A 20,094-nucleotide genomic window follows, 5' to 3' on the forward strand; every position below is an offset into this window, starting at 1 on the left:
ACCCTGATAAACATATATGCACCCAATGCAGGAGCACACAAATACATTAAAAAAAACTCCTGGAAGATATCAAAGGAGAGATCGACAACAATACAATCATAGTAGGGGACTTTAATACACCACTGACATCACTGGATAAGTCCGCTAGACAAAGAATCAGCAAAGAAACAGCAATCCTAAATTACTCACTAGATCAGATGGACTTAATTGACAACTTCAGAACACTTCACCTCAAAGCCATGGAATATACATTCTTCTCAAGGGCTCAGGGGATATATTCAAAAATAGACCACATATTGGATCACAAACAAAGTCTCCCCAAATTAAAGAAGATTGAAATCATACCAAGCATCTTCTCAGACCACAATGGCATAATATTAGAAATAAACTAAAATATAAACAACCCAAAATACTCAAACACTTGGAAGCTGAATAGCATGTTATTAAATATTGATTGGGTTACCAATGAGATCAAAGAAGAAATTAAAAACATCCTGGAAACTAATGACAATGAAAACACAACAATCCAAAACCTATGTGACACAATGAAAGCAATCCTGAGAGGGAAGTTTATAGCTCTACAGGCCTATCTCAAAAAACAAGAAAAAATGATAGTAAATCATCTAACTGTACAACTCAAAGAATTAGAAAGAGAGCAACAAGAAAAGCCCAGAGTGAGCAGAAGGAAGGAGATAATAAAGATTAGAGCAGAAATAAATGACATAGAGACCAAAAAAACAATACAGAAAATCAATGAAACCAAGAGCTGGTTCTTTGAAAGGATAAACAAGATTGATGAACCTCTAGCCAGGCTCACCAAGAAGCAAAGAGAGAGGACCCAAATAAACAAAATCAGAAATGATAGAGGCAAAATAACGACAGACCCCACAGAAATACAAATGATTGTTAAACAATACTATGGACAACTCTACTCCAACAAATTAGACAACCTGGAGGAAATGGACATATTCCTAGAAAAATACAACATTCCAAAACTCAATCACGAACAATCTAAAAATCTCAATAGGCCAATAACTATGGAAGAAATTGAAGCAGTCATCAAAAAACTTCCAGCAAACATAAGCCCAGGACCAGACGGCTTCACAGGGGAGTTTTACCAAACATTCAAGGAAGAACTAAAACCTATCCTCCTCAGACTACTACAAAAAATCCAAGAGGAAGAAACACTTCCAAGCTCATTCTATGAAGCCAGCATCACCTTAATACCAAAACCAGGTAAACACAACACAATGAAAGAGAATTACAGGCTAATATCCCTCATGAACATAGATGCCAAAATCCTCAACAAAATCTTAGCAAATCGGATCCAGCAGTACATCAGAAAGATCATACACCATGACCAAGTAGGATTTATCCCAGGGGTGCAAGGATGGTACAATATCCGCAAATCAATAAACGTGATACATCACATAAACAAATTGAAAGAAAAACACCACATAGTCATATCAATTGATACAGAAAAAGCATTTGACAAAATCCAACACCCATTTTTGATAAAAACTCTCCGCAAGGTGGGAATAGAAGGATCATACCTCAGCATAATAAAAGCCATATATGACAAAACCACAGCCAACATCATACTCAATGGACAAAAACTAATACCATTTCCCCTAAGAACAGGAACAAGACAGGGATGTCCACTCTCACCACTCCTTTCAACATAGTACTGGAAGTACTAGCCATTGCAATTAGACAAGAAGAAGAAATAAAAGGCATCCAAATTGGAAAAGAAGAAGTAAAACTGTCCTTATTTGCAGACGACATGATATTATACATAAAGAACCCTAAAGACTCCATCAAAAAACTATTAGACTTAATAAAAGAATTCGGCAATGTAGCAGGATACAAAATTAATGCCAAGAAATCTATGGCATTTTTATACACCAATAGTGAACTTACAAAAAGAGAGACTAAAAAAACAATCCCATTAACCTTCGCACCAAAAAAATTAAGCTACCTAGGAATAAACTTAACTAAGGAGGTAAAAGACCTCTACTCAGAAAACTACAGGACGTTGAAAAAAAAGAGATAAAGGAAGACATAAACAGATGGAAGAACATACCATGTACTTGGATTGGTAGAATCAACATCATTAAAATGTCCATACTACCCAAAGCAATCTATAAATTCAACACACTTCCCATTAAAATACCAATGGCATATTTCACAGGCCTAGAATGAACTCTCCAAAAATTCATCTGGAATAAAAAAAGACCCCCAATAGCTGCAGCGATCCTGAGAAAGAACAAAGTAGGCAGGATCTCAATACCAGATATCAAACTGTATTACAAAGCCACTGTTCTCAAAACTGCCTGGTACTGGCACAAGAACAGACATATAGATCAATGGAATAGAATAGAGAGTCCAGAAATTAGCCCGAACCAATATGCTCAATTAATATTTGACAAAGGAGGCAAGAACATACAATGGAGTCATGATAGTCTCTTCAATAAATGGTGTTGGGAAAATTGGACAGATACATGCAAGAAAATGAAACTAGACCACCAACTTACACCATACACAAAAATAAACTCAAAATGGAAAAAGGACTTAAATGTATGACTGGAAACCATAAAAATACTAGAAGAATCCAAAGACAACAATATCTCAGACATATGCCAAAGCAATTTCTTCACCAATACAGCTCCAGGGCATTGGAAACTAAAGAGAAAATAAACAAATGGGACTACATCAAAATAAAAAGCTTCTGCAAAGCAAAAGAAACCATCAACAAAACAAGAAAGCCCACTGCGTGGGAAAACATATTTGCCAATGTTATATCTGATAAGGGCCTAATCTCCAAAATTTATAGGGAACTCATACAACTTAACAAAAGGAAGATAAACAATCCAATTAAAAAAATGAGCAAAGGACCTAAATAGACACCTTTTAAAAGAGGACATTCAGAAAGCCAAGAGACATATGAAAACTTGCTCAAAGTCACTAATCATCTGAGAGATGCAAATCAAAAGAACAATGAGGTACCATCTCACACCTGTCAGAATGGCTATCATCAACAAATCCACAAACGACAAGTGCTGGAGAGGATGTGGAGAAAAAGGAACACTCATGCACTTCTGGTGGGAATGCAGACTGGTGCAGCCACTCTGGAAGACAGTATGGAGTTTCCTCAAAAAACTAAAAATGGAACTCCCATTTGACCCTGTGATCTCACTTCTAGGAATATATCCCAAGAAACCAGAAACACCAATCAGAAAGGATATATGCACCCATATGTTCATAGCAGCAAAATTCACCATAGCTAAGATCTGGAAACAGCTAAGTGCCCATCAGTAGATGAATGGTTTAGAAAACAGTGATACATCTACACGATGGAATACTATGCTGCTGTAAAAAAAAGAAGGAACTCTTACCATTTGCAACAGCATGGATGGAACTGGAGAGCATTATGCTAAGTGAAATAAGCCAGTTAATGAAGGAAAAGCACCACATGATCTCACTCACTCATGGATAATAAAGACCATTATAAACTTATGAACAAAAATAGATACAGAGGCAAAGCTGCCTCGAACAGACTGTCAAACTACATCGGGAAAGCCGGGGAGGGTTGAGGGGCGGGAGGGGTGGGTAAGAGATCAACCGAAGGGCTTGTATGCATGCATATAAGCATAACCAATTGACATAAGACACTGGGGGGAAGGGGAGGCTGGGGGATTGTTAAGGGCAGGGAAAAAAAGACATATGTTATACTCTTTGTAATACTTTAAGCAATAAAACAATTAAAAATAATAATAAAAATTATTAACTGAAAAAAAAATTGATTAGATGATGGTTTCCCGTGATGCCAGCATTTGTGATGACTATTAATAAATCACAAGGACAAACTCTAGACAGAGTAAGCATATTCCTACCTGAACCTGTTTTCACACATGGTCAGTTATATGTTGCTTTCTCTTGAGTTTGAAGGGCATGTGATGTTGCAGTTAAAGTTCTAAATACTTTATCACAAGGGAAATTAGTCAAGCACTCTGAAAGTGTTTTCACTCCTAATATGGTGTGCAGGGAGATACTAGAATAAGCTTAATCACTTTATCAGTCATTTTTTGCATCACTGTTGTTTTTATATCATGTTTTTGTTGTTTTCATATCACGTTTTTGTCATTTTTATATCATGCCTCTGTTGTTGTTATATCCTTTTGTTACTGTTTATTTATTAATAAATTTATATATGATTTTCATATACATTTTACTATTTTTTTCATCTCTCACACTTCTATTATAGAGAAAGGGCAAATAGCAATATTAAAATATCTCTGCTAATTAATTCCCTTTTAATGTGCACAAATTTCGTGCACCAGGCTACTAGTCCTATATAATAAAAACCTAATATGCTAAGTGTCCAGTCATCTGTTCAACCATTCAAAGAGTAATCCTATCTAATAAAATGATAATATGCAAATTAACCATCATTCTGTCACAAAGATGGCAGCGCCCATAGCCACAAAATGGTGGCTCCCAGTCCTCTCAGCCCCGCAGAGTCCCCCAGTCCTGGGGGGGCGGCCGCTGAGAGCAGGCAGCATGAGTGGCTTGTCGGAATGCTTGCTTCATTGCCAGGATGACGAGGCCAGCATTCCACCCTGGCGGTGGAGGACCTCTGGGCAGCAGGCACAGAGCAGCCGGGGGGGTGGGGGTGGGAGAGGAACGTTTGCTTCGTTGCCCTGGCAATGAGGCAAGCATTCTGTGCCCGGCTGCGGAGGGCCTCTAGCCAGTCCAGGCACAGAACCTTTGCGTCGTTGCAGGCCAGGCTGAGGGACCCCACCCCCCATGCAAGAATTTCGTACACCAGGCTTTTAGTATGCTAATTTCATGCACCAGGCTTTTAGTATGGTTTAGGCTGCTCAACCGCTTGCTATGATGTGCACTGACCACCAGGGGGCAGACAGTCAACTGGTCGATCAGTCACTATGACATGAACCGACCACAAGGGGGCAGACGCTCCGACGGGTAGGTTAGCTTGCTGCTGGGGTCCAGTCGATCAGGACTGAGTGAGATGGTCCAGACACGCCCTGGAGCCCTCTGGCAGTCCCTCCCTGGCCCCAATCATGCACTGGTGGAGTCCCTTGGCCTGGCCCGCACCCTCTTACAATCCGGAACCCCTCGGGGGATGTTGGAGAGCTGGTTTCAGCCGATCCCACAGTCCAGGCCGAAGGATCCCACTGGTGTATGAATTCATGCACCGGGCCTCTAGTATTACCAGGTATATAATTCTATTTTGATTTTATGATTAAATTTTTAAAAAAGATGCTAGTAATCTATGTCATATAAAAACATTTGAAAGAACTAGAATGTTAGGTTTGTTGAACCCAAAGAAAAAACTTTTAGAGAGTGGAAGGGGAAGAGATATGTTAAATGCAAAACATGTTTAAGATATAAAAGGTCTGCAGATATTTTAAAGGCTGCTACTACATGGAAGAGAGGTTGGACTTAATGATTTTGATCTCAAGGAGAATTTTTAGACTTCTGATTTTTCTCATAAGCAGAGCCTGTGTGCTAATGACACCAAAATCATTATAGGAGACCCCAGAGGCCCCATCTTTTGGAAAGACTGATATCTGCCTGTAACGTCCCATAGCTACTATACTCAACAGCAGGCTGGTTAAGTGTGTTGAGAACAACCTGTTTACCAACTTAAGAACCTAACTGTCTCTCTTATTCTCTTTCAGATGTTCTCCTCCATAATATTTGCTGGGATTGGATTCTTGGGTGCTGGGTACTCATTTGTCATCTCACTCATCTCAGTCAGGCATGGTCCTAAATGTCTCATGGATAATAACGAGTGGGGCTACCCCTTCCATGACGGGTAAGGTACACCCTGCAATGCCCATTTGTCACCACAAGGGGCACAGTCAGATAAATGGCCAAAGGGAGACACTGCACATGTCCTGTCGTCTTTTTCTTTTAATCGAATTTATTAGGGTGACATTGGTTAATAAAATCATATAGGTTTCAGGTGTACAATTCTATAATACATCATCTTTATATTGTATTGTGGGCTCAACACCCCAAGTCAAGTCTCCTTCCATCACCATATACACTTTTCTACCCCCACACTCCCCTTCTCCTTTGGTAATCACCATACTGTTGTTTGTGTCTATGAGGTATTTTTTTTTTTTATTTCTTACACCAGCCCCACAACCACCCTCCTCTCTGACAGCTGTCAGTCTGTTCTCTATCTATGAGCCCGTTTCTATTTTGTTTGTTTATCTAGTATTTTATAAATTAGATTCCACATATGAGTGAAATCATATGGTACTTGTCTTTCTCTGATTGGCTTATTTCACTTAACATAATGCTCTGCAGGTCCATCCATGCTGTTGCAAAGAGTAAGATTTCCTTCTTTTCTTATGGCCGAGTAAGTATTCCATTATGTAAATGTACCACAGCTTTTTTTATCCACTCATCTACTGATGGTCATTTGGGTTGTTTCCAGATCTTGGCTATTGCAAATAACACTGCTATGAACATGGGGGTGCATATATTCTTTAGAATTAGTGTTTTGGGGTCTTCAAATATATTTCCAGAAATGGGATTGCTGGGTCCAAAGGCAGTTCCATTTTAAATTATTTGAGGAAATTTCATACTGTTTTCCACAGTGGTTGCACAAGTCTGCATTCCCACACAGTACACAAAGGTTCCCTTTTTCCCATATCCTCACCAGCACTTGTTTGTTAATTTATTGATAATAGCCATTCTGACAGGTGCGAAGTGATAGCTCATTGTGATTTTAATTTGCATTTCTGTGAGGACTAGTGATGTTGAGTAACTTTTCCTGACATCTTAATTTGCAAGTCTCAGGCATGTTGGTCTGTGAGGCAGAACTGGAGCGTGGACTTAAGATGCACAAGATCTCACCTCTAACTGCTGCTTTGACAGAGACCAGGAGAGATCACGAAAGAGGGCACCAAAGCTGGCCTGAGGGAAGGAGATTTGTGGTGTCTCCACTGACATTCAAAATTTATTAGCAGACACATGAGACAACTAACACAGGGGACATGGTCTCTGTCCTTGTGAGAGTACAATCTGAATAGAAGACAGACAAATCGCCAGACTACGACACAGAATGCTGGGAAGCACAGAAGGGGACCAAAGCCAGGCAGAGTGGCCAGCAAAGCAGTGTGGCTCCCCTGCCCTTCCTTCAGCTGCAAGAAGTGAGTTGCATGAACTCCGTGACGCTCCATTCCGATGTTGATGGATTACTGCTGCTCCATGTGAATGCCCTTCCCAAGAGCAGGATGCTGTAAAACTCCAGCTCAGTAAACTGGGTGTACACTGCCTCAGCTCCCCTTGCTTCACAGAGTGTGGAAACATGATTAGCGCCCAGATCCAAGGACTATGAGGTTGGAGAGTTGAGAACAGCAATCTTTGCCAGCATCTCTGAGAGTCTCAGAACCTGGGAGTTTGGGGGATGGGAGAAGGGCCTGGACCGGCATCTGTGGTGGTTTGTGGGACTGAGAGGACTGCTCCGGGCACCAAACTCAGTCCTTGTTTCCAAGTTTCCCTGTGAGCTGATCTCACCACCAGGAGGTGCTAAAGGCACAGTTACCTATAGCAAAACTTTTTAAAAAGGACTTTTCCACTCTCTAAAGCAGTGGTTCTCAACCTTCTGGCCCTTTAAATACAGTTCCTCATGTTGTGACCCAACCATAAAATTATTTTCGTTGCTACTTCATAACTGTAATGTTGCTACTGTTATGAATCATTATGTAAATATCTGATATGCAGGATGGTCTTAGGCGACCCCTGTGAAAGGGTCCTTTGACTGCCAAAGGGGTCACGACCCACAGGTTGAGAACCGCTGACTAAAGTGAGTTCATGAGAGTTGGGTATGGGACCATGGCTTCACAAGCAGGGCGTGAGTGTGCCCACTGCACACACCTTCAGAAGAGGGAAGAACTCAGGACTGCCAATCACTTTATCTCAGGGTCTTCTCTTTACCAAATGTGCCTGGAAAATATTGTCTCCCTGTAACTTCCTATCATCATCAAGTTTAAAAACTGTAAAGAGGGCTAGGACTACATGGAAAAATGCAGAACAGAAAGACAAGTGTTTAAAAAATAATAAGTACTGAAAAGAGGTCTTACACAACAATACATATGGTGTATTATCTCAGTGACTTCTCACAACTGAGAGGTTGATTTTAGCCTCTTTTATAGAGGAAGAAACTGGTACTGCTGCTGGGAAAGGGATAAGTAACTTGTGTGAGTAATGCACGCTAGTAAGAGGAATGCTTGTATTCAAACCCAAGTCCATTGAAATCCAAAATACCAGACTCTTTCCTTTAGACCAGACAGCTCAGATTAAGTGAAATAATAACACTAGCATTTATTGAGACGTAACATATGCCAGACACTGTCCTAAGCACTCTACTAGTATCTAGTCTAGTATTAAAACACTCCGGTGTCGGGTGAATTTCCCGCCAAAATATAAGATGGCGCGGGCAATTATTTAGGTTTCCCGCGCAAAATCAGAGTTAGTTTAAAATGCCTATATCTTTTGAAGTATGGGTTCGATTGAAATGGGTATGAAACGGTTCGCATACGCAGGTAGGTATCTTTGAAACAAATATTTGGTAATACGCAGTTACAATCGGCCCGAGTTTACACGTTTTCCGCACTCCACCGCAAATCTATATGAACCGAGTTAAGACGGCTCCCGCGGAGTACGCGCAATTCACGCGAGCCGACTTAACTCGTTTCCCGCAACCCAAGTGTTAAGTCATTTAATCACAATAATTCTGTGATTTCATAGATAATGTTGTTCCCATTTTACAGATAAGTCACATAGCTAGTGAGCAGCTAGAACATGTGCTCTTATGAAAAGGTCCATCGATGCTATGAACAATGTTTTATTTTTAAAGCAAGAGCAAATGCCCTTTCCTTTGTTCTTTCGACTGTTAAATGCCAAAGTATCTTCCGTCCGTCCATCATTGCAAACATTTTTCAAGTTTTTACACAGAATGTATTAAATAAGTGTGTACTGATTACTAAAAAATTCATCATGTCAAAAAGGTCTAAAAACAATAAGGTGGGTGTTGACTTAGTAGCCACATGCAGATGGAGTTCCCCATTGAGGCCTTGGGAGGATAGAGGAGGCATAAAGGAAGAGGGGGAGACCAATCTGTGGCTCTGAGAATGTGAGAGGAAGGATAATGACCCAAAGGACTGACTGTTTTCCTGTGGTTGGCGTTGAAGACAGCGTGCTTCACTTTCCTCCTTCATGGCTCTACGCGCATTGTCACGCAGTGAACTCCTAATACACAGAGTTTGTAAATGTATTGCAGTTCTCCTATTTCAGAGTTTTTATAAGATACATATTAAGGCAGCGGATTACTTTAGTGCTTCTAGTTAATTAAATCTTTTTGCAAGTGGAATTCCCACATGTTGACAAAAATATACTTGAGTCAAATTTACAATTTGCTTAGAATTAGGCCTTTAAAAAAGGCAAGCTTTCCCCTTTAACTATGTGACACGATTATACTTTACTTGACTTCAGATGGCCTCTAGACGTGGCAGAATTGTGTCAAATGTCCAAGTGGTCCCAAATCACAGTAGGTGGAACCAAGCCCAGGTGGTGAGATTCTTTTCCTGGAGTGTCTTCATTTTCCTGGCTCCCCGGTAGATACTGAGTTTACCCATCCTCTCAGTCAGCTCACAAAAGTCACTCTGTCAGCTCTGACCGGTTTGGCTCAGTGGATAAAGCGTCAGCCTGTGGACTGAAGGGTCCCAGGTTCGATTCCAGTCAAGGGCATGTACCTTGGCTACGGCACATCCCCAGTAGCGGGTGTTCAGGAGGCAGCTAATCGATGTTTCTCTCTCATCAATATTTCTAACTTTCTATCCCTCTCCCTTTCTCTCTGTAAAAAATCAATAAAATATATATTTTTTAAAAAGTCACTCTGTCACTTAGCTCTGTGACCTATGGGAACTCACTTAACCTCTCTGTGCATCAATGTCTTTATTTGTGAAATAGAATAAAAGAAGCATAAGGCTTCTATAAGAAATAAAATAATTAAAATGTAAAATATTTGGAACAGAGTCTAACACATAGTATACTGTCTATAGAAATGTTAGGTATTGTTAAAAATGTGGGTATTACGTGATATATTTCTTATTGAGATTATGTTTTGGATAAAAAGTATTTCAAAAGAAAAATTATTATTGTGACTTTCTAATCTAGGTATTGCCTACATTTTACAGCTGTTTCCTTTCTTTAACATGCCCCTGACAGGGATTACCTCAATGACAAAGCCTTATGGAGCAAGTGCAGGGAGCCCGAAAACGTGGTGTCCTGGAATCTGACCCTCTTCTCCATCCTGCTCATCATAGCAGTGTTCCAGATGCTTCTCTGCACCATCCAGGTGGTTAACGGCCTCCTGGGGACCCTGTGTGGAGACTGCTGTGGGGTAAGTTGAGGGCTTTGTCCTTACTCCTCAGGATGGGAAGCCAAGGCTGGCCTCCAGCACTAGTGGAATGACAGGGTGGAGAGGGTCGCAGTTACAGAAAGCCACAGCCAGGCTGGACAGTCTGGCAGCCCCCTCTGTCAACCCAGGGAACAGTGACATTGTGTTGCTGGAACCCAGAAACTCTGTCCTCTGTGCATGTTAACATTTCCAGGCTCAAGTTGACCCAAATTTTTAGCTCACATCCAGTTGACCGTAGTCCTGGAGGCAAAGGACTGGGTATGCATAGAGAAATGTGCAGTGATGTCATGTGAAAGTCCCCGGGAAGTGGGCATGTGTGGCTGTAGCGCATCACAGCCTGGCCTGAAAGGTTCTCCCCATTTCCTAACTAGAGCTACAGAGTGGGCTAAAGTTGCCACATAATATATGGTATAGTCTGCAGGGGAAAAACAGAATGCACCAATGCAAAATCTGTATTTTTATAATCCAGATGACAGACATAGTTATGTAGAAGAAAGCATTGAGAATTGAGTATAGGTAACCAGTAAGTGGCAGGAGTAATCTGTAGAACAGGGGTAATGGGGAGGGGAAAAGGGAAAGGAAAAGCAAGCAAAATGACAATAATAACAACAACAACAATAATATAATTAACTTTTTCTGTCTTATAGGTAGATAGAAGAGTTTAAACCACTGTGATGACCTTCATTACTCAATGGCATGTTGAAAGACACATTAAACTTAACCTTCTCTCTTTGGGGTTGTCAGTTTCCCTGCTTTCACACTGTCCAAGCTTAAGGTGGACACAGTTATTCCGTCTCCTTTCCAACCAGCTTAGCTAGCCTTAGAGCTTTATGTTAGTTTCAAATAGAAACAAGTTGCCCACCTAAGTTACATTTATAAATCTTTCAAATTGACTTCCGTTTGGAATTGATGAGCAGATTAAAAGTAAATTTACAAAATTTTTCTACAGAAGTGAAAAATGTATAAAATCGCATGTACCACCACACTGTTTCTTTGTATATGTGGTGTTTACATTTTTGGAAGTTTAAGATAATTCAAAGGAAGGAAGCACATTAAAAATGAGAAACTAAGAGCAATTTTTATTTTCCAGGTTTATGGAGGGAAAGAGTGACTGATGTATCATAAATAATGTTATTTGGTTTCTTTTGGCTTACTTAAAACTAGTCTTTTGTGCCTGTCATTATTAGTACGCATTTCTTTATGAATATTAAATTAAAATCCTAATTCAGTGGTAATATAATAAAGATGGTGAAGGAGGGGCAGAAGGTTGAATGAATTATACCTCTTCTCACCTTTCTACAAATGCTTCCATTGATCAAACAAAAAAATATGTTTTAAATGTTATTTTTGGTAATAACTTGTCAGCCAATGGCCCAGGGTTAAGATAATAGATATTATTAATTCTATGTGTTACATTATGACACTAAGACTTCAGTTTTATGGGTCAGGCACTAATATACAGTTAAATCCATTGTGTTGATTTAAGTTCAAACCTCAACTCCATCATATACCAGCTTGGAATCCTGTGAAAGTTACTTACTAAGTCTCAGTTTCCCCATCTGTAAAAGGACGGTTAAGAAATGTCGAAGTCCCAAGGATGAAATCGGGAGGCCTGTGCGATTGTCCACATGGCTCGTGCACAATGAGGACCTCAGAGGGAGTTACAAGCCAGCAAGGCTCACCTCTGCACCTGCCAAGCTCATAGGCACACTGACAACGAGGCTTCTTATAGCCGTTAACAAAGCAGTTACCAATCACCCCTGAGTGTTGGCCACTGGGGGATCACCACTGAAGACTCAAGGAGTTACACGTCTTTTGATTTTGCCCTCACTGTAATGAGATCTCTGAGATCAGAGGTCAAATCTGGCACTCAACAGGAAGGAGGAAAGGCAGGAGTTACGCATTACGGTCTCCTTGAGGGACCTATAAACACACACACACACACACACACACACACACACACACACACATACACACAGTTTCAAATGAGTTTAGACCTCTTGTTCTCAAATGTGGCCGATCATCACAATCACCCAGGAAATATTCTAAAATTATGATTCCTGAGGCCCAACATAGACCTACTGCATCTGAAATCTCAGGCATGATGCATGGATGCCTATCTTTTGTGTTACTTACTTTTTAAAGCTGCTGAGTTTTAAAAACTAAAAACTAGCCACTGTGAGCAACCATTGACTAGACCACAGACTGGCAGGCACCAAGGATGAAAAGGAGTCAGACCCCACTGAGAGCTCACACTCTACAGATCACTGTTAATACAATGTAGTATATGGCAAATCCTAAAGGGTCACACTGGTAACTATGTGCCAGAAGTTCAGAGACAGCAGAGCATTGGGACTGACTCATCAACCTAAGTTCTTTGTTGAGGAAATAAGAATGTGGATGAGGCATCACTTCCTTATTTAGGGCTTTTCGTTGAAACACGTTTTAGAAATGAAGGTTTGTATTCATCATCAAATCCAGTCTCGTTATTTTATAATTAAAGAAGTAAGACACAACTTTGATAAATGTTTACACAAAAGCCATTTTCCAAATGCAATTACTATAGAATTGGGAAAAATAGCTTGCCATGGATAAGAGGACTTGGAAGGAAGAGACAGGAAACAAAGGGTAAGGTTGAATGGGCCCTTCCTTTGCAGATCCTCCCATATACACACATACACACATACACACACACACACACACACACACACACACACACACCAAGGTTGGTAATAAAATTGTTCAGAAATTTTCCTTATGTGAGTTCCTAACTTGGTATTGCTTTCTTGAGTACGTGATTTGTGTCTCTACATTTTGGAGTACAAAAGCACAAAGGAAAGAACAGTATCTCATCCGAGGCTACACCCCAGTGCCTAACAAGGAACCTAGCACATAGTAGGCAATCCATAGGTGAGCTGTGTCAGTGGAGGTGCCCAGAGCCCACGCCATTTCTCCTGCACCCTCAGGCTGAGTAAGGTAGTGCTCTTGGCCCTGAAATAAACTGTAAGAAGATTTCCATACTGAGCCAGGGAAAAAAAGTAGGAAGTGGGCATCTGAGCTACAAATTGAACAAGGGGCTGACATGAGCTCATGGATCCATGACAGGCCCATGAGTATAGAAGTTTAAACTGTGTTTCCTACAACTGCATGTGGTTCCTGACTCTGAGCACATGGCACTGGGCGTTAACCTGGGCCGTTTGTGGAACTCTCCCTCTGCCTCAGTCCTACTGAGTCCATGAGCACAAGGCCAAAGGCCCACCTGGTAGGTGTCTGCCCAGGAATGAGGACAGATCTGCTCTTAACAGCTCAAGGAAGACACTAGGACTCTGGAGATCTCTAGTGGGGGACCAAAACCCCCAAGCAAACCTGAACACCAATGGTTAGGTGGACCATCCCAACCAAATGGGATCATCCCAATTATGACACCATACTTCTTTAATGGACTACTAGTAGCTTCAAGGCTGTGACAATTGTGGAGGATCAGCTGTGCAGGGGCCCACCCCATGGAGCAGGATTTATTTTAGTGGGGCTCTTATGCCTGCTGAGTCTGCCCCTTGAGTTTGTTGCTTGGGGTGGTGCTTTGACAGGGTCTGAAGCTGTCCACTGTGTGCCCTGGCTCTAGGGCCTTTCAGGAGGTGCTGGCCAAGGTCAGCTGCTGCCTATTTTCTTCTTGGGGCCATCTGGTATGAGCTACAAAGTGATCTGTAGATGGCTATGACTGGTGCTGGGCTTGGAGGTGCCCAGGAAAGGCCAAGCCATGAACCAAGGCCAACTGCTTCTAGTGCCAGGGACATGCTGAGGCTAGATACTGCTTGTTTAAGAAATGTTAAGAAAGTCTGAAGCATGAGTCAAGACAGGCCATTTATATGGAAACAGCATGGGTGGGCTCACAAGCTGGGTGGGATGGGGTCTCAGGCTATCAACAGGGTGGGGCTAACAGTGAGCCAGGTTGATGGAAACTCAGATATAGCACCTGCCTGCTAGCTCTGCCATCACTTCTGTCAGAGAGAAAGCTGCCTCTCCAGCTCTAGCCCCAATGCCAGAAAAATCAGTTCCTCTCTGTATGTCCCTAGTGCCTCTCTAGCTGCTGTCTAGCACTAAAGCTCAGAGGGAGTGAGTCCAAGTAAGTTCCTTTGAGGGCCCTAGAAGAGAAACTGCCTGGGACTCCAGCAGCCTCTGTCTCACTCAGGCTCAATCCCCAGTGGTTTTTACAGCCAGAAGTTATGGGGAACTTCTCTTTCTGGCAGTGGATCCCTGATCTGGGTGACCTGGTATGTGGATGGGACCATTCACTCTAAGCAGCCAAGATATTTCTCCCAGTTTTTAACTGTCACATGTAGATGTGGGGTCAGCCCGCTCTGTGTCTCTGCCCCTCCTATCAGTCTTGATATATCCTTAGTTGTAGGACTTCTGTTCAGCTAGATTTTAGGTGGTTCTGAATGATGACTCTTTTGTAGTTTAGTTGTAATTTTGATGTGGCTGTGAAAGGATGGGAGTATTGCATTTACCTATGCTGCCATCTTGACCAACCCCCTAATATTTTTTTAAGATTAAGTTTTACTACAAACATGCAACTTCAAAAAAAAATGTAGTCAAATTTGATTTGTGTAAACTCTAACATTTTTTGTTTTCCCCTCAGTTTATACTTTTCACAAAATATTAGAGAAGATATGTAGAATATGTAAATAATATTCAAAATTTGACTGAAAAATATATTGTCTATTCTAGTAATAATATACAATGAAAATGAATTGTTTTTTCCCCAGTTTTATTTAGATATTGACATATAACATTAGAGTGTACAACATAGTGATTTTATATATGCATATATTGCAAAATGATTGCCACATCAAATTAGTTAACACATGCATCATTTAAATAGTTGCAATTTTCTTTTTCTCTTTTTGTGGTGAGAAATTTGGTCTAACTCTTAAATCTTTGTAAGTATGATAGGTATAAAATATCTTACTCTTATAATTTGTACTTCTTTTTAAAATTTTTTCTATTGTTTTAAGTATTACATATGTCTCCTTTTTCCCCCATTGACCTCTCCCTGGCCATTCCCACACCCCAGCACATGCCTTCCCCCTGCTACTGTCTGTGTCCATGAGTTATGCTTACATGCATGCATACAAGTCCTTTGGTTTTTCTCTCTCCCCCACTCCACCCACCTTCCCTCTGAGGTTGGATGGTCTGTTCAATGCTTCTATGTCTCTGGATCTATATTTTTTCATCAGCTTATGTTGTTCATTATATTCAACAAATGAGTAAGATGATCATGTGATATTTATCTTTCTCAGACTGGCTTATTTCACTAGCATAATGCTCTCCAGGTCTATCCATGCTGTTGCAAATGGTAAGAGTTCCTTCTTTTTTCCAGCAGCATAGTGTTCCATTGCGTAGATGTACCACAGTTTTTTAATCCACTCATCTGCTGATGGGCTTAACAGTGAAATTGAACGCTTTTTATAATACTACCAGTGACCCAGTGCACAGATTCGTGCACATTGAAATTAATTAGAAGGTGGCTGGCAGGACAGGACTGGGTGAGACTGGCCAGACATGCCCTGGAGCCAACCTTCCGCAGTCCCTCCTTGGCTGCCCACACCTGGGGCAGTGCCAAAGCTTGAAAAGCATCTGGGGAGTGAGCAAGGTCCCTCTGGCAGGTGGGATCCCTCGGCCTGGACTTTAGAGATTGGGCCGAAACTGGCTCTCCATCCCTGGGAGGGGTCCCAGAGTGAGAGAGTTGCTGTCACTTGGCAGCTCCAGCGTTGAGCGTCTGCCCCCTGGTGGCCAGTGCATGTCATACCTACTGGCCGGTCTGATGGTAGCTTAGCCTTATATATATATAGACCAGAGGCCCGGTGCACAAAAATTTGTGCACTCGGGGGGGGGGGGGTCCCCAAGCCTGGCCTGTGCCCTCTTGCAGTCTGGGACCCCTCGGGAGATAACGACCTGCTGGCTTAGGCCTGCTCCCAGGTGGCAGAGGGCAGGCCCAATCCCTAGGTGCAGCTTCTGGTCAGGCTCAGAGCAGGGCCGATTGGGAAGTTGGGGCACCACCCCCTGTCATGCACAGAGCAGGGCGGATTGGGGGTTGTGATGCCACCCTCAGTCACGCTCAGGGTAGGGCCGATTGGGGGGTTGGGGCACCGCCCCCTGTCACACTCAAGGCAGGGTCGATGGGGAGGTTGCGGCGCCACCCCCTGTCACGCACAGAGCAGGGCCAATCAGGGGGTTGAGGCGCTGCTTCCTGTCACTCACAGAGCAGGGCCCATCAGGGGGTTGGGGCGCTGCCCCCAGTCACTCACAGAGCAGGGCCCATCAGGGGGGTTGGGGCTCCATACCCTGTCACACACAGAGCAGGGTCGATCAGGGGGTTGGGGAGCTGCCCCCTGTCACACACAGAGCAGGCCCATCAAGGGGTTGAGGAGCCTCCCCCTGTCACTCACAGAGTAGGGCCAATAGGGGAGTTGGGGCACTGCCCCCTGTCAAACACAGAGCAGGGCTGATCAGGGGGTTGGGGCGTTGCACCCTGTCACACACAGAGCAGGGCCGATCAGGGGGTTGGGGCGATGTACCCTGTCACACACAGAGCCACAGGGTGATCAGGGGATTGGGGAGCTCCCCCCTATCAGGCACAGAGCAGGGCTGATCAGGGGGTTGGGGCACCTTCCCCTGTCATGAACAGAGCAGGGCAGATAGGGAGGTGGTGGCCCCGCCCCCTGTCACACACAGAGCAGAACCCATCAGGGGGTTGAGGAGCTCCCCCCTGTCACTCACAGAGTAGGGCCGATAGGGGAGTTGGGGCACTGCCCCCTGTCACACACAGAGCAGGGCGGATCAGGGGGTTGGGGCGATGTACCCTGTCACACACAGAGCCACAGGGTGATCAGGGGATTGGGGAGCTCCCCCCTATCAGGCACAGAGCAGGGCTGATCAGGGGGTTGGGGAACCTTCCCCTGTCATGAACAGAGCAGGGCAGATAGGGAGGTTGTGGCCCCGCCCCCTGTCACGCACAGAGCAGGACCCATCAGGGGGTTGAGGAGCTCACCCCTGTCACACACAGAGCAGGGCCCGTGGGGGGGGGGGGGGTTGGGGCGCCACCCTCTATCACCCACAGAGCAGGGCCAATCAGGGGGTTGGGGCACCACACCCTGTCACACACAGAGCCGCAGGGTGATCAGGGGATTGGGGAGCTCCCCCCTATCAGGCACAGAGCAGGGCTGATCAGGGGGTTGGGGCACCTTCCCCTGTCACGAACAGAGCAAGGTGGATAGGGAGGTTGTGGCCCCGACCCCTGTCACACACAGAGCCGCAGGGCGATCAGGGGTTTGGGCGCTGCCCCGTCATGCTGATCCCGGTGCCGATCGAGGCTCTGCTGATCCCGGTGCAGGGAGTCCTCACTGCTCCGCTGATCCTGGTGCTGGGAGGCATATTACCCTTTTACTATATAGAATACAGGCCTGGTGCACAGGTGGGGGCCGGCTGGTTTGCCCTGAAGGATGTCCTGGATCACGGTGGGGGTCCCCACTGGGGTGCCTGGCCAGGCTGGCTGAGGGGCTGAGGGCTGTTTTCCCGCTGGCGGGTGACTGAAGCTCCCACCCGCTCCTTTTTTTCTTCTTCTTTTTTTTTTATATTGGGCCAGCTTTAGCTCTGAGGCCTCGCTGCTGAAAACATTGATACAATGTTGCGGTCAGGCTGGCTGAAGCTGGGCTGACTGAAAGCCGGTTTCTGGGGTTTTGTTTAGCTTCTATATTTGCAACATAGTTGCTTAGAGTTGCAGCTGAGAGGCCGGCAAGTGTGAGGAACATTGGAGTTCGCCATCACTGGAGCAAGCAAGCCTCCCTGTTCGCTTCATTGCATGGCTGCCGGCCGCCATCTTGGCTGACAGTTAATTTGCATAAGGATATGCTGATTAGCCAATGGGAAGGGTAGTGGTCGTATGCTAATTACCATGTTTCTCTTTTATTAGTGTAGATTTGATCTCTGATTGAACCCTTTCTGATATGTTGTGTTTAGATCAGGGTCAGCTTATTATCGTTTCTAACACAGAACAAAAGAATTTTATGGAAAGGCAGATTATTTTTTCTCCTTGGAGTACAATCAGTGGTTCTTTCCCATGAATTGTTCTAAATCCTGGATTTATTTTGTTCTTCCTTCTCCTCTCCATCCTCTTCCTCCTCTGCCACCTCTTCCCTCTTCTTACTTTTGTCTCATCTCACCTTTTGGCCGAATACACTCCATGGATTACAATATGTGCTAGATAGCAGTCTCTTCCTGCATTTGCAGGTGTGCCAAGACAGTTACCCAGGGTTTGTTGACATGGTTTGTGTGTACTTCATGTGTGTTTTGCCTGAGACCAACACAAAGTCCTCAGTCATATCCTGCCACCACCTGGGACTTACTAGTATCTTGAGATGGAGCATGTTCACCATAAGCTTCCCGAAGTATACAATAACTTTCAGCAGCACTTTTCTTCAAAATAAAGTAATGAATTAAAACTTCCCACAAATGCTCTTTTTTTGGCATGAAATTCGACATTTTTATGTGTAAAAATATCTATGATGTTAACACCTTCAGAAAATTTGACATATGAAGTTTTGAAGCTTGTTGTCAACATAACAAAATAGCATACATATCAAATCGCATATATATCAACATATGTGTAACTCCATCTATTGAAAAAAAATTCGCATTATTAACCAGTACACCTGGTAACTGGTCTGGGGGGTAAATCCCCCCCATTGAAGTGCCAACAGCAATCAAGGCTCAACTACAACAGGAGGGTGTACCCAGCCCACACGAGGGTGGGGTACTCCTGGAGTGCTCTGATTGGGTGAAGGAGGAGGCTGTGCCCCTGGACCATACAGTACACATACTATATTAGGCCACTGTAACAAGCCCGGGAGATGTAGCAGGTCTACCTAATACATAGAAACAAATACTGCCAAAATAAGAAGACAAAGAACTATGTCCTTAATGAAAGAACAAAACAAAACTTGAGAAAAAATACTAAACAAAATAGAGACAAGCAATCAATTAGATGCAGAGTTCAAAACACTGGTTATTAGAATGCTCAATTAACTTAGGGGAAGAATAGATGAACTTAGAGAGAACTTCAATAGCATAAAAAGGATATGGAAACCATAAAAAAAGAACTAGTCAGAAATGAAGAATACACTAACTGAAATGAAGAATAATTTATAGGGAATCAACAGTAAAGTAGATGAAGCCAAGAGTCAAATCAGTGATTTGGAATATAAGGAAGCAAGAAACACCCAATCAGAACAGCAAAAATACTTTTTAAAAGAATCCAAAAATGAGGTGAGTGTAAGAAGCCTCTGGGACAACTTCAAGCATACCAACATTCACATCATGAGGGTACTGGAAGGAGAAGAAAGAGAGCAGGAAATTGAAAACCTATGTGAAAAAATAATGATGGAGAGCTTCCCTAACCTGGTGAAGAAAACAGACACCATGTCCAGGAAGTACAGAAAGTCCCAAAGAAGCACACACCAAGAAACATCACGATTAAAATGCCAAGATCTAAAGACAAGGAGAGAATCTTAAAAGCAGAAAGAAAAAAGCAGTTAGTTACCTATAAGAAAGTTCCCATAAGACTATCAGCTGAT

The 20,094-nt window shown here is 43.1% G+C and overlaps 1 protein-coding gene across 1 annotated transcript in view; it reads left to right on the plus strand.

Annotated features, from left to right (window-relative positions):
* The window catches only part of LOC139002551 (transmembrane 4 L6 family member 4-like), a 29,643-nt gene extending 16,285 nt beyond the window's left edge, over window positions 1-13,358 (plus strand). The window contains exons 3-5 of the mRNA XM_070403749.1: window positions 5,706-5,842; window positions 10,270-10,444; window positions 13,254-13,358. Of these exons, the coding sequence (XP_070259850.1) occupies window positions 5,706-5,842; window positions 10,270-10,444; window positions 13,254-13,358 (417 nt within the window). The remainder of the gene's footprint in view (window positions 1-5,705; window positions 5,843-10,269; window positions 10,445-13,253) is intronic.
* Window positions 13,359-20,094: the final 6,736 nt, after the last annotated feature.

The sequence above is a fragment of the Myotis yumanensis genome, unplaced genomic scaffold (genome assembly GCF_028538775.1).
Source record: "Myotis yumanensis isolate MYYU_CA2020_CCGP unplaced genomic scaffold, mMyoYum1.0.hap1 SCAF_2, whole genome shotgun sequence".
NCBI lineage: Eukaryota > Metazoa > Chordata > Mammalia > Chiroptera > Vespertilionidae > Myotis > Myotis yumanensis.